The 15,581-nt window shown below is 40.3% G+C and overlaps 1 protein-coding gene across 1 annotated transcript; it reads right to left on the minus strand.

Moving 5' to 3' along the window:
* Positions 1-6,490: 6,490 nt before the first annotated feature.
* On the minus strand, positions 6,491-14,892 carry LOC129779266 (uncharacterized). Its single transcript, XM_055786655.1, has 2 exons — positions 14,302-14,892; positions 6,491-8,976 (listed from the first exon to the last, which is right to left on the minus strand). The coding sequence occupies exon 2, from the start codon at positions 8,392-8,394 to the stop codon at positions 6,742-6,744; it is 1,653 nt and encodes a 550-aa protein (XP_055642630.1). The 5' UTR covers positions 8,395-8,976; positions 14,302-14,892; the 3' UTR covers positions 6,491-6,741.
* Between the last annotated feature and the right edge of the window lie 689 nt (positions 14,893-15,581).

Raw genomic sequence — 15,581 nt, forward strand, 5'->3', positions numbered from 1 at the left:
GAAATTAACCAAGCAAACGAAACCAAAGTTGGCATGTGAAAGTTTTAGGGTGCAATAAATGTTTCTATGATGGTTAGACAGTCCTTCCCCCACTCAAAGGGGGGGGCTGCCATACAAATGAAACACAAATTTCTGCATTACTCGAGAATTAATCAAGCAAATGAAACCAAATTTGGCATGTGGAGGTTTTAGGATGCAATAAATGTTTCTATGGTGTTAAGATACTCCTTCCCCCTCTCTTAGAGGGGGCTGCCGTACAAATGAAACACTAATTTTTGCATTACCTGAGAATTAATAAAGCAAATTAAACCAAATTAGGCATATGGAAACTTTAGGGTGCAATGAATGTTTCTATGGTGGTTAGATACCCCTCCCCCCTCTCTTGGGGGTGGCTGCCATACAAATAAAACACAAATTTCTGTATTACTCGAGAATAAATCAAGTAAATGGGCGGGACGAAGTTTGCCGGGTTAGCTAGTGTTGAATATAAATGATAGTCATGTTTTTTGTTTGTCATGTGTCGAACTCAAAGAACTGCGTCAAATCGTCTATCTTATTGAACTTAATCAAAAATGCTGCTCAATTTCGAATATTTTCTCACGCACAACTTTAGAAAAACAACATGACAACAAAATTCAAATGCTTTCATAACGAACTGATGTCAAATTACAGGGCGAACTCAGGATACCGTGTCGGATTTAATTTTAACTGTATACACTCGATTATATACAGTCTCCGATTTCTTTTCACTGTATATAAGAGTAAAAAAAAATTATTTGGTTTTTATGCATATATTTTTCGTTTATTGAAAAAAATGAAATTTTTATTCATCCCATTCAACTTCCAAAAATCTTTCTACGCATATGTTGGAATTTCAACAATGACAGAGTTATAAAACATTTTTTTTGTTTCGACTTTGTTGCATCAAACAGCCACACTAAAAAGCACGCTACGTAAGCCAATTCTGTTGCTTTATTTGGAAGATGAGAAAATTTAGTACAGGATAAGTAGAGGAACATTTAAATTAGTGGATTTAAATAACATTTTGGAAGTGAAAAATTCAAAAGTTAGTAATTTTGAATGTGTAATTATTGATTCTATCCCAAAAATTCATATTAAACATGATTGTTTCTATCAATAAAATTAAAGCTCTCAAATCACTCTACAATTTGTTCTTTGACACCCAACTTCTATCTTTCTTAATTTCGCTGCAATATCGATATAAACAATTTCTGGTGAAAATTCAAACAAAATCTTCAAAAATCGCGATACTTTTAATAGTCCCTCCAATTTCACCTTAACGTTGAAAGATTACATTTTTTCTTGAAATAAGTCATATATGAAAAAAACATTGTTTCGGACTCTGTTGCTTCAAACTGGCTCTACACTAAAAAGTACGCAATATAAGACGATTCTGTTGGTTTCTTTAGAAAGATGAGAAAATTTTGTACAGAATATAGATGTGAAACATCTAAATTAGTGGATTTATGAATGTTAAAGGAACAGAACTTATATACAAGCCCGTCATGCCAGACACTGTCGAAAGCCTTTTCGACATCCAACAGTGCCATGGCTGTGGACTTGGATACAGCCCTGTTCCTTTGGATGGTGTTCATCACTCTCACTAGTTGGTGGATAGTGGAATGCCCCCGTCTAAACCCAAACTGTTCAGGCAGGAAGATGTTGTTGACCTCAACAAATTTTTGCAATCGGTTTAAAATGATTTTTCAAAAAGTTTGCCTAGCGCTGAAAGGAGGCTGATAGGTCTGTAGCTTGAAGGTAGAGTTGGATCCTTCCCGGGTTTGCGGATCGGCACGATCTTCGCTTCTTTCCAGATGATTGGATAATAGTGCAATTCTAAGCATCGAATGAAGACGTTGCTGAGCTGAGTAGACTTTGGGAGTGAGACTTTTCAGGATCAGGTTGAAGATTCCATCAAACCCGGGAGCCTTCATATTCTTAGTGGCTTTCAGCGCTGAGCAAACTTGTTCTGCGTTGACCTTATCTTCCCGAGGTACGGCACAAGGGGAGGTATCTAGTTCTTGGACGCACTGCGCAACCTGCTGTTCGAGCGGACTAGCCATATGCGAGCCAAGCAAATGCGACGATGCAATTTGACTGCCTATCGCATTCGCTTCCTCAATAGACGCAACGAGGATACTATCGCCGACCTTGAGAGGAGGAACTGGTTTCGGATGGTTTTTCAGCACTTTGGCAACCTTCCAAAATGGTCTGGAGCGATCATCCAAGTTTTGTACGGTGCGCCCGAAGCCGTTGTTTCGGAGAGAGACCATCCTGGAAGCAATCTGCCTGTTCAGATCGTCTATCTCTTCCTTTCTGCCGAAATCCCCGGTCCTCTGAAACTGGCGTCTACGCACATTTCGCAAGCGGATCAATAGTTGAGTGTGAGAGTCAATAGCAACGAACTTACCCCTCACAGGAACACGACGCACACACGCCACATCAGCCACGGAGATGGCGTATTGAAGTACCTCTAATGCTTGGTCGATGTCCTCCACTGAATGCAGCAGCGGGTTATCCTCGAGGTGATGGTTCACCATCCTTCCAAACGCCAGCCAGTTGACGTAATGGTAATCCTTTCGAAAGTAGATGGCTGGAACAATGTTGACCCCTACTTCAGCAACCACCGGCAGGTGATCGGAGCTGAGCTCGTTGAGTGCCACCGGCTTGGTCGGCATGATGTTTGAAAGGAAGATGTCCAAAGTCGATGAATTTCCCGCAGGTGAGGTGAAGGTCGGCTCGTCCGAGAACTGTACCGCATACTGCCCATGTTGCGCGTGGTCGAAAAGAAGCCGCCCGTTTTGATTTTGTCGGTAGTTCCGCCAATCCTCATGGCGGGCGTTGAGATCACCCTCAACAACAAAGCGAAAAGAGGTGCGAGTGATGGCAGGCAAATCATTTTGGAACTGACGCGCCATCCTGTTGCTGTTCGGACACTGATGAGGGCAGTACAAGGCAATGAAGTGGATGTTACCGTTTGTCGATGCGATCTCCACACTAAGCGCCTCGATGACCGACGTGCGAACGGGCGGAAGGATGTTGTGCTTCAGGCTTTTCCGTACGATGACCGCAACACCGCCCTCCCCTAGAGCTGGTGCGATCAAGTCGGATGATGTTATGATCCGGCAGTCAGAAACTGTCGCCGGATTTTAGGTGGGTCTCTGAGAGCAGACCCACGTCGATGCTGTGTCTGCCGACGAAATCGGCAAACTCGATGGCTTTTGCTCTTATCGAGCAAGCGTTCCAAGTGGCAATTTCCAGAGGCCTAAGAACCATACTCAATGATAAACTTACCAAGCACATTCATCTGCTCGGGCTTATTGCGGAACGCGCGGAGGGCGGTCGACATCTTGTCAAAGTTTTCCAGTAGCTCGGTCTGGGTGAACTTTTCGGAGCTGGTTTCAGTTTGTGGTGGTCGCCAAAATCCAGCGGGGGGGGGGGGGGGGGGGAGGCGAGCGTTGTCTTGCGGGCTCACCGGAGGTACGTTGAGGAGGGGCAGCTCGTTCCCGAGCGCTTGGGGATGAGTTGTTTGCTGGGTGGGGCGTAGCGGAGGAAAATCTTCCGCCGTAAAAGTCTTCTCCTCTTTCCGCCCCGGTTGATTGTTGATAGACGCCTGCTTGTGGATACGTTTGGAATTTTCGCGTTTCGGGCATTGCCGGTCCGTACCCTGGTGAGCGCCGCCACAGTTGATACATTTGTACTCCACTTTATCAGCCTTGTCCACTGGGCAGTCATCAGTGGCGTGATCCTTAGTACACGTGCTGCAGCGAGGTTTGATGTTACAGTTGCGGGTGCCATGTCCAAAAAAAAAAGGCACCGCTGGCACTGGGTGACGTCGCGACGGCCGCCACGGTATGGTTCCCATCGGATTCTGAGGGAAAAAAGAGAGCGGATCGCTTTGAGGGCATTCAGCGTCACCGTCTCTTTCTGAAAGTGCACCAGGAACAGACAGACCGGGTACATCTTCTCGTTTTCACCTCTACGTTTCATCCTGTAAATGGCGGTTACGACTAGCTTAAACCGATCCTTGAGTTCAGCGGAGATCATCTTCGGGTCGTAGTTGGACAGACCGCGGATAACAGCCTTGAAGGGTTTGTCCCCCGGGATATCGTGGGTGAAAAACTCCCTTTTGGCATTCTTCAGAAACGCTACGATCAGATCAAATTCATTCCGCGTGCGGAGGAAAACTTTAGTGCCGATGCCACATAGTTTGTATTTTGCTTTAACGCCCATCGATGCAAATTCACTGATGAGTTTGTCGAGAGCAACCGTCTTCACCACCAACGGAGGGAGCTTGACTTTGATTGCTGCCTGAGTAGCAGAGTTTGCATTTTCAACCGTCGCGCCGAAGTCTCCTACTTCGGTGCCGTTCGATGCGGTGTCACAGTCGCGAAGGCTCGACTCTGTGCGAGCACTTTTCACCGCGCCGCCATCGCGTGCATCATCAGATGACGCTTGCCTTGGAAATTTATTGCCTCTGGCAATGCGGTTTTGCAGGGCTTCGAGCGTTTCAGGGCAGATCTCGATCCTTCGCTGTCCAGCACCCTCAGCAACAATGTTGTCTTGTCGATGTCCTCACGAAAAATGAATGCGTCTCACCACCAGAATATCGCTTAAGTATGCTTTTTGTGCGTGATTAAATCGAGAGAAGGCGTGGTTTACGATGGAAATTTGGAAGGCAAACTAGCTGGGAATGAACTCTCTGAGCTCGGAACTTTCGGCGACTGAGCAATAATCGATTGCGGGCGCATACAATATTGGATACGGAAATATCCTACTGATGGGGAAAAATAATCTTTAATCTTAATCTTGTTAATTGCGATTGATTGAAAAATCACAAAACCAAATGTATTTGGTCACAGTGTTACATGGATAGACAACATTAAAATAAACTCTTTCACATGAATGTATTTTTAAATTCCCAGAGAAACTGGCAGATTATTTTCAGTAACGATTAGATATTTCCACATTTTCGTCGATACTGGAAGCCCACCAGTGGTTAATGCTAACTCAATAACCATCTGTTAATAGCACTTGATTGAAACATATTTGGTCACAGTGTTACATGGATAGAAAACATTCAAATAAACTCTTTCATATGAATGTATTTTTAAATTCCCAGAGGAACTGGCAGATTATTTTCCAGCAATGATTAGATCTTTCCGGAACTTTCTCGATGCTGAATGGCATCCAAACGGAAAGAATTCTGCGCGTGTATGTGTCGATCCTTCGCCGTCCACTTCCTCCAGCACGTTAGGCAACGATGTTGTCTTGTCGATGTCGTCACGAAAAATGAATGTGTCTCACCACCAGAATATCGCTTAAGTATGCTTTTTTTTTCACCACAACAGCGACAACATGCTCCAATCGCTGTTCAATTAGAACTGAGTGGATTTCCGAGCGGCGCTCGCTTATATACCGATTGGTGATTTCAATAGCCTGTTTCGAGAACAATTTTAAGGCTATTGAAACATGTTTTTGGATCAAAAAGTAACAAGTATATAACGCGTAGATATTTTATCTTTCGAATGAAGTATTTATCATACCATTTCGTTCAGTTGTTCAGGAGCTATTAACGCTCAAAATCTCGGTCTCCGGCGTAACGCTTTCGGTTTCGAAACTTTGATTTTACACCCCGGTATAGAAATGAAAGACGTAGTCCTACGTCAAAAATCCCCCGGCCAGAACGGGAATTGAACCCGAACACCCGGCATGATAATGTGAGACGCTAACCACTCGGCCACGGGTGCACCAATACCTCCATATGCCAAATTTGGTTCAATTTGCTTAATTAGTTCTCGACTTATGCAACTTCCTCCTATCCTATAGAGAGGAGGGAGATGTGTGGAATCACCATGGAAACATTTATTGCCCCCTAAAACCTCCATATAACAAAATTTAGTTTTATTTGCTCGATTACTTCTTGAGTTATGCAGAAATGCCAGCCCCTTCTCAAAAAGGGGGGAGGAGTGCTAAACCAACATAGAAACGTTCATCGACCCCTAAAACTGTAATATGCCAAGTTTGATCATATTCGCTTGATTAGTTATCGAGCTATTCAGCCCCCTCCCATTTAAAGAGGGGGAAGGATTGTCAAACCACCATAGAAACAGTTATTGCCCTCTAAAACTTCCATATGCCAAATGTGTTTCCATTTGTTCTATAAATTCATAAGTTATGTTCTAAATTTATAAGCGTTTCTTGTCCCCTAAAACCTCCACATGTCAAATTTGGTTTCGTTTGCTTGATTGATTCTTGAGTTATGCAGAAATCTATGCTTCATTTGTATGGCAGCACCCCCTTAGAGAGGGGGAGGGGTCTCGAACTATCATAAGAACCTTCCCCTTCCCCAAAAACGCCTACTTACAAATTTTCACCTCAATCGGTTCAGTAATTTCCTAGTCCATAAGAATCAGAAAGACAGAAAGAAAGGCAGGAATCCTTTTATACATAAGTTAAGTTCCCTCCATGAACTTCGGAGTTTTTAAAAACTAAAAATGTCAAACCGTTTTCGATGGTCGCTAAATCTAGACTAACTTTATTTCATTTCCTTATACAGAGGCCTGCCGATTTCTTAGTTTATACAAAGATACTATTTTCTGGGAATCGAAAGCGTGCACTCGGTGTCCCGTTATCGTTGATGCTGATTCTGCATTCTCTTCTATCGCGTCCGCGCTGCATGTGGAGTTGGGTTCGCGATAAAGCGAACGATGATGTGTCTTACTGGTGGGATGATGATCGCGCTGTTTGTTGATGTTCTGGTTCCAATGAAATGATTGTTTCCGCCAATTGCCGCTGATGTTGCTGCAATCGGTCGAGTTGGCGATTCAAGGTGGTCTCAAGAGGAATGTTAACTTCTCCCTCCTTTAGTTCGAGCCGTCTCGGATCGATGTTTAATTTTGATCTTCCAAGTTTTAATACTGGGCAAATGTTAATATTCTTTATACAAAGAATTACGGCTATGAAGCAAATCACTATTGACAAAGAAATTCCTCCGAATGTTGTCCATAGACTGAAACGAAGACTATTCTGTCGTAAATGAATGTGATCTAATTTCTGTCTGTTGATAATCGCTGTGTCGCGTATTTCTGTAATGTCATGCTCTTTTTGTAATGTCCAGTGAATTAGAGTGTTATAAAGTGCTCCGTACAGAACTTCGGTTTCACCGATTATTTCTGAATTTTGAAACTTATGACCGTTGAACTTGACTGTACAATTTGCGAATTTGATTATGAAATTTCCGGTGATAGTTCTATCATCGGGTCCACAGTTGGATTTGAGTGTCTGGTTTCGGGCGTTTGAGATTAATATAGTGTTTTCGTTGATCAACTGCTGTATTGTGTCATTCTTGAAAATTGAGATGCAGCGAGACTCCTTTCCGAGTATGATTGGTTTGATACAGTCATCTTCGATTTCGTCAATGTAGGATGATCTTTGTACAAAATCTTCAGGTTTACTGGTTTTGAAGAGTTTCGGCCCATGTCGTATTACGTGGCTTGGGTAGGTTTTGATAACTTGATCGTTTACGATGAGCGGAAAAATTCTTGTAATTGTAGATGTAGAGTTTTCCAATTCGGGAACGTGCAGAATGCACAGTAAGTCTCCATTATTGACGGCAATTTTGGGTGTGACAAATTGTAGCGCTTCGTCCGGAAAGTTGATTTCTACTCCTTGGTCCTGAAGAGCAGATTTGATCACATTTATTTCACGTGTTGTTAGAATTTTGTTATTGATGACAGAAATTCTGGTGAGTGCGATTGCTTCTTGAATGTTATCTAAAAGTTCATTGACAATATCAACGTTCAACATCGTGGTAACTGCTTGTAAAATATCCAATTCTTTCGTACTGTTATTTATTGAACTAGCTATTTGATTAATCGCCTGTGTCAGTTGGGTAATTCGGTTGTTGATATTTTCGTTGATTTGATATTGTTGATTATTCTGATTGGTGAGGTCATTCATGGATGAATTGATTATTCTCAGGTCCTGTGCATCAGGTGAACCGGCGATCCATTTCCACGCGGTGCCTATTGTATCCCATCTCTTTTGTCGGTGCGCTTTTTGTGGTTTTAATGCGTAGAGGGACGAGTACAGCTTTTTGATTCGGAATTTTATAACTTCGTGCAATGGGTTAGTTAATGTTAGTTGAGCATAAAATTTTGCTGTTACAAGTTCTGCGCTTTCCTCAATTTGATCTAAGTTGATTGGATGTATAATGTTTATTGTTCCAGTCTGTATTTTGCAATTAATTTGTTTGATTAACACTATTGGGTTATTTCCAAGATCCACGATATTTAAAATTGGATCACTGTGTATTTGGGTGAGAGCTGTCAGCCATGCTATCAGTATATTCCGTAACATTTTCCTATACATTTGATCAGATAGTAATATAAAGAGTTGTGTTTTTTTTTGTTTTGTTTTGATATGAGGAATTTGAAGAAATAAAATTACAATGTATTTTATTCACTTAAGATAAATGTTAGTAAATGTTATTATCAATATAGTTGTTGCTTTAGAAAAAGTATAATTTTGAAATTGCATGAATTCGAGATATTTTCTTGTTGACAAATTTCGTGAATTTTATATAAAATACTGTATCTGAGGAATATTACATACTTATTTTTTTTTTTATTACCTTTCTGTTTGAATTTATTATTATTTATTTACTTTATTTTCTCTCCCCTTTACACAATTTTTTCTGATGAATAAGAATACCTGCAAAAAAAATGAAATATTAGTGTGTTTGTTAAGTTATTTAATTTTATTTTATTCAATTTTGAAAAATTGTTCTGTTCTCTATTTTTCATATGTTAGTCGCAGGTTACGCGTTTCAAAACAATTCTTCTGTTTTTTATGAGATGTGTATAATGAATATTGTGTGGTTATATAATGAATGTATAATGGATATTGTGTGGTCCTTGTTGATTTTCCAGAATTTTACCGGGTCGTGTGCCTCTAAAAAGATATGAAAAAGAAATTATTCAGTATTTTTGGTAATGAATATCTTCATTTAGTTGTAATCATTCTGGGATTATGGATATTCCATTCTATTGTGTCGCGTAGGTCGTCAACTAAATCGGTAAGGTATTTTGTACATTGTTTCGCAAAGTTCTGTCTTACGGTGGCTCCTGCAGCAAGCTCAAAGAAGCAATTGATTATTTTTAACTGGGCTCTAGCTTCGGCGCTTGTAAACTGCAGCGGTTGACGTTGGGTGAATTTTTCCTCAATCGCTTTGAGGTGCATTAAGCACAGCGAGAATAGGAGCTGGTCGCTGGATTCGTGATTCATGTTCGTCTGTGAAAAGAAGAGACGGTGTGCCAACTGTCACTTTCTGATTCTGCGCAATTTAGCTTTATGAAGTTTCCGATTGTTTCTGTCCTTATAAGTTCTGGTTCGATCTGTTACAACAAGAACGGGTTCATATCGATCTCTAGTCTTAGATTTTATACCTTGAACCTTATTTAAGGTACTAGTTCCAGGTTCTAACACAGGGGGGTCTTCTTTCTTGGAATTATGGTAATTATTTTGTTGTTTTTGCATTTTAGTAATTTGCAGAATTGCTTCATCATAGAGTTTACTTCTGGACTCGATAATGGCGTTTAAGTTTAAAGGTCGCTCAGTTCCATCTTTCAGTCCATAGAATACTTCGCGGGGTTTGAGTTTTGTAGCAGAGTGTATAACGTTATTATAAAGGGAACATGCTATCAAGAATTTCTCCGAAAGTGCTTCGTATTTATGTTTATTGGTTCTAAAAATTTCGCTAATAGTGGAATGAAAGCGTTCCACTATTCCGTTCACTTGGCTATAATTAGAGGGTGTGAAGTATTGTTCGACATTCAAATCGTGCAGAAGTCCTCGGATTTCTATGGATTTAATAGCTGGTTCATTATCTGAAACTAATAGCCTTGGGGTTCCGTATAGTGAAAAATATTTGAGTAGGGCTTTCCGAATATCGGGAATACTGCGTGATTTGATTGGAAGAAGAGTTCCAAACCTTGAAAGTTTATCCACTACAGAGAGGAATAAATCAGGTTGGTTGATGAAAATATCCACATGAACGATGTCTAAAGGCTGTTTAGGAATTGGGGTGTCCGCAAATTTTATTTTGTAGGGATGTCTTTCGTATTTTTGTTTGTTACAGACTCCACACAAAATTACGTATTGTCGAATTTTCTCTTTCATTTTTGGAAAATAAAATTGTCTAGATATTTCTGCTTTGTTTTCAAGTATACCTCTATGTGCTGTTTCATGGATAACTTCAATAGTCTGGTTTTGTTCTTCTGCTGATCGGATATCAGTCAGGATTTTCTGGGTTATTTTAATTTTGAATGTCTTACACCTACTGAAATAGTTTTTGTAAACTACTTGCAGGGATGGTATGAGTGATTCTGGACAATGGATACAATTAACTTTGCCTGGGTCCAGGTAATCTCGGAATATTCGGATAAGTGAAGGTACGCCGAAAGCGAACTTTGTTATAGTTCTTCGGTACATTTTCGGGAATATTTCTTCAAACTTTTCAGAATCAATTTCGCCGTTTTTTAGAATGATTTGATTATGAAATTCGTTCAGGGGTCGTTGGGTGCATTCTATGAATTCCGAAACATCGGTATCTGTTGAGTGAATTGAGCTTGAATCTTCTTCATTCAAGTTAATTTCGACAGGTATTCTAGAAAGAGCGTCGGCTACTATATTTTGTTTTCCGGGCCGATGTTTTATATCGAAGTCGAATTCAGTCATCTGTAATCTCCATTTGACCAGTTTGGAGTTTGGGGTTTTGAGATTAAGTGCATATGTGAGAGGTTGGTGGTCGGTATAGAGTGTGAATTTCTTTCCAAATAGATAGGGTCGGAAATACTTTGCGGCCCATACTATGGCGAGAAGTTCTTTTTCAATGGCTGAATAATTTTCTTCACTTTTTGTCAAGGTTCTTGATGCGTATGCAATAGGTCTGTCTTGTCCAATGACTCCTTGGGATAACACTGCTCCTATTGCAAATTTACTGGCGTCCGTGGTTAATATAAATGGGCGCTCGAAATCAGGATATTGTAATATGTTACTCTGAGTTAGCAAAGTCTTACACGTTTCAAAAGTTTTTACGAAAATAGGGGTGTGTTCTATACATTCACCTTTACGAAGCTGGGCGGTCAGAGGCTTGGTTATTTTCGCGAAATCGCGTATGAACTTTCTATAATATCCCAAAATTCCTAGGAACCCTTTCAGCTCTTTTTGATTTTTGGGTAAAGGCCATTTTTTAATTGCTTCAATCTTGTCAGGATTCGGTTTCACACCCTGATCCGTAACAATATGTCCGAGAAATGAAACGTCTTTCTTTAAGAACTCACTCTTATCTAGTTGGATTTTTAAATTTGCGTTTTGTAAGGCGACAAAGATTTTTCTGAGGTTTTCCATGTGTTCTTGAATGGATGTTGAAAAGATGATTATATCATCCATATAAACGAGACAACATTTTCCTATTAGACCACGGAGAACATGGTCCATGACCCGTTGGAATGTCGCGGGCGCATTTTTCAGACCAAACGGCATTCTAATATATTCATATAAACCGTGTTCGACTGAAAACGCTGTTTTGGGAATATCCTTAGGATGTACCTCGATTTGGTGAAATCCAGAGGTCAAATCGAGAGTAGTGAAGTATTGGCACCTTCCTAACTTATCCAGAATATCAGTTATGTTTGGCAGGGGGTATTTGTCATCTACAGTCTTCTCGTTAAGTTTCCTGTAGTCAACTACCAGTCGCCATTTTTGTTTTCCCGATGCATCTATTTTTTTTGGTACAATCCATATCGGTGAGATCCAGGGTGATGTGCTTGGTTGAATGATTCCTTTTAATAACATGTCGGATATTTGCCTTTGAACCTCTTCTTTGTGAATAAATGGGTAACGATAACTTTTGCTGTGAACGGGGATGTCATCTTTAGTCTCTATTTTGTGTTTTATTACGTTAGAGAAAGAAAGATCTGAGCCTTCCTGATAGAAAACATCTTTGTATTCCTGAATAACGTCGAAAAGTTTTGTTTTCTCCTCGTGGTTTAGGTGTGAGGTTCGAATTTCTTGAAATATTTTAGTTTCTGCAGAGGGGTTTTTTGGAAAATTTAGAATCTCTTCGAAATTATGAATTTCTTTGATGGGAATCGCGGTATCAAATTGCAGAATGGTTGGTTTATTTTTCATATTAGTGATGGGGAATATTGCTTGGTTTCTCTTAGCAGTGTAGACACCAGTCGGTATTAGGATGTTAGGCGTGATGAAAATGTCTTTTTCAACATAAAAGTCACCTTGAACAATAGATACGGGAATCGATTTGGTAATGGTTTCATTGCTATTCAAGTTTATCAGTAGGTAATTAGGGTATTTTTTCTTCATCGGGATGGCAATATCACCAATGTTGAGTGTGTTAGATGAAGTGTCGATGATAGCACCTAATGAATTCAAAGACTCGTATCCAATGAGTCCATCGAAGAAATCATGAAATTTAAATAGGTAGTATTTTTGTTTAGGAAAAGATTGGTACTTGAAAAATATGTCTGATTCAATATATTGGGTTAAATCGAAAGAACCGTTTATATTCTTGAATCTACTAGGGGGTCCGATTTTCCGTGCAGAAGGGTTTGTACACTGGGGGGAAATGTAGTTTTTGTTTGCTCCGGTGTCTACTAAAAACTTTAAAGTTTTATACTTTGTTTGAATTTCGAGATAAGGGAGAAAATTATTTGGTGTTATTCGGTCTGAATCGGATTTTGATCCGACGGAAAATTTACTTCGTCATCTATGGAGATTGGTTCTTCAGGTGTTTCGTATGTTTCTTGATAACCGTATGTTTCATCCAATTGTTCTTCTGGTTTCTCATTGAATTCCTGATAATGAATGTGATTTTCCGTATTGGGAACCCTTCTGAAATTATTTTGCGATCTTGGTTCTTGCTTTATGGCAGTTAACATGGGTTTAGCTTGCATATAATTTTTGTTAAACATGAAGTTCGAGCTAGATGGTTGATTCTCTAATGCACGTGGAGGGTAATTTTGGTTTGAGTTCATATTGGCATTTTGGGGTTGAGCTCCTTGTATGGGTCGATGGAAATTCCTTTTAGAAATAAAGTTTGGATTCTGAAAATTGGAATTGTAGGGAATTCTTTGTACGAAGTTTGAATTTGTTGCAGGCTGAAAGCGTTGCGGGCTCGGAAGTTTATCTATAGAAAGTTTAGTATTATTTTCCCTGCGTCTCCTACTTGCATTTTCATGTTCCATTGCATGCTGAAAAGCAGAATTTAATTTTACTGCTCTTCCAGTGCGAGTTAAAGAGGAAATAGGTTCTCGTAGCCCATCTATAAAAGAATTTGTTAGCATGGCTTCATATGAAGCCATTACTGCCTTTGCACAATCTTTCAGCTCAGGATCCAACAAAACTTTTGCGTTCATATCTGCCAAAATTTCAGAACATTCATCGTAATATTCTTCGACTGTTCTATTGTTTTGCCTAATGTACGGAATTTTGCTAATTATTGAAGATAAATCTCTTTTATCGCCAAATCTATCTTTGAGGTGAGCTTTTATAGCTTCCCATTGGCATTCAGTTTGATTGCTTATGAGAGCCTCATTAGCTTTCCCCGATATTTTATCTCTAATAATTAGAGTCCACACTTTAACGGCATTTTCCCTGTTTGGTTCGGGTACGTGCAATATTGCAGCTTCCAATTTCTGCTCAACAGAATTGATCCACGCAGGTAATCCCTTAATGTCACCATTGTATTCTGGAATCATTTTAATGATATCCGGAATTCTAGTAACATCAAAATTATTTGCTGGTAGGTCGGGAACTGTTATTTGTCTAGAAGAGTTTTGCATTCTATCTAGTTGTAGCTTCTGCTGTTCTAGCAGGCGCTCTAACTCCTCAATTCTGTCTAATAGATTTTCACTCATATTTCGGGTTAACATCAAATGCACAGAAACAGAATAAAAAAATTCTCACTTTCTTGCTATTTTAAGTTTCTTCGCTAATTTTCACTTTTTTCACACTTGTTTTATTCTCTAAAACTATTTTTCTCTTATTTTATAAAAATGTTTTTTTTTTATCGTTTGGATTGGTTTATGTTAGAACACTTTTTGTTTGTGATATTCAGAGGGTCGCTTACAGGTGGTCTGGGCTAACCTCTCTTAATTAGTAATGATTATTGTGCTGGAACAAGATAGCGCTTTTGTTTTTTTCAGTAAAGCGTTTATCTGTTCTTTTTGAAATTAGAGAAAAATTAAAATTTCTTACAATTTATTTATCGATGTCCCCTCGATAGTGTAGGTTCAACGCTGATTCCGGGTGCTTCTGTTGGAGGTCCTCAAATCATCAATATCCTCTTGATGATGCTTTTTCCTTCGATGTCCTTTCGATGGAATACGCCGGTTTTTTCTCACATTAATCACTCGCGGAACGCGTTTAACTAATCCACAAAGACTGCGCCAGTTAAGTTCCCTCCATGAACTTCGGAGTTTTTAAAAACTAAAAATGTCAAACCGTTTTCGATGGTCGCTAAATCTAGACTAACTTTATTTCATTTCCTTATACAGAGGCCTGCCGATTTCTTAGTTTATACAAAGATACTATTTTCTGGGAATCGAAAGCGTGCACTCGGTGTCCCGTTATCGTTGATGCTGATTCTGCATTCTCTTCTATCGCGTCCGCGCTGCGTGTGGAGTTGGGTTCGCGATAAAGCGAACGATGATGTGTCTTACTGGTGGGATGATGATCGCGCTGTTTGTTGATGTTCTGGTTCCAATGAAATGATTGTTTCCGCCAATTGCCGCTGATGTTGCTGCAATCGGTCGAGTTGGCGATTCAAGGTGGTCTCAAGAGGAATGTTAACTCATATACTAGCTGACCCATCAAACTTCGTCCCGCCCAAAATTTGTTTTTTTATTATCAATACCTTCAAACATTCACGTTGTCTTACTATGAGCAAGTTCATGGGTTCAATCGCAGAACTGTTCATTGATTGATCTTCTAATCGACACTCCACTTCCGCTGCAGCTCCGACATGATTTGTGTGATTGCACTGCTCACGGTATTCCAGATCCTCTCGTCGCGACACATCTCCTCCACAATATTCCCGACATGAAGTGAGGGCAGCCCCTCGCGCCTTACGGTGAACCTGGGACAGAAAAGGATGACGTGCTCCGGTGGTTCCTCCACATCTCCACACTCCGGACAGAGGGGTGAAGCTGCGTGCCCGAACCGATGTAGATATTGAAACAGCCATGTCCAGACAGAAACTGTGTCAAGTAGAACTTAACCTCACCGTGCTTCTTGTTCAACCACATCGATAGTACCGGTATCAGCCTGTACGTCCATCTACCGTTTTCTGCCGTATCCCATTCCTGCTGCCATCTCTCATCAGTTTCCGGATACCTCTGGTTTCTCGCCGCTTGTAGTACTCGCTGTCTTCCGACAGGGTGATGCAGATGGGAATCATACCGGCGATAACACACGCAGCTTCTGTCGAAATGGTCCTGTACGCGCTTACGACTCGCATGGCCATGAGTCGGAATGTA

The sequence above is a fragment of the Toxorhynchites rutilus genome, chromosome 3 (genome assembly GCF_029784135.1).
Source record: "Toxorhynchites rutilus septentrionalis strain SRP chromosome 3, ASM2978413v1, whole genome shotgun sequence".
In the NCBI taxonomy this organism is placed as follows: Eukaryota; Metazoa; Arthropoda; class Insecta; order Diptera; family Culicidae; genus Toxorhynchites; species Toxorhynchites rutilus.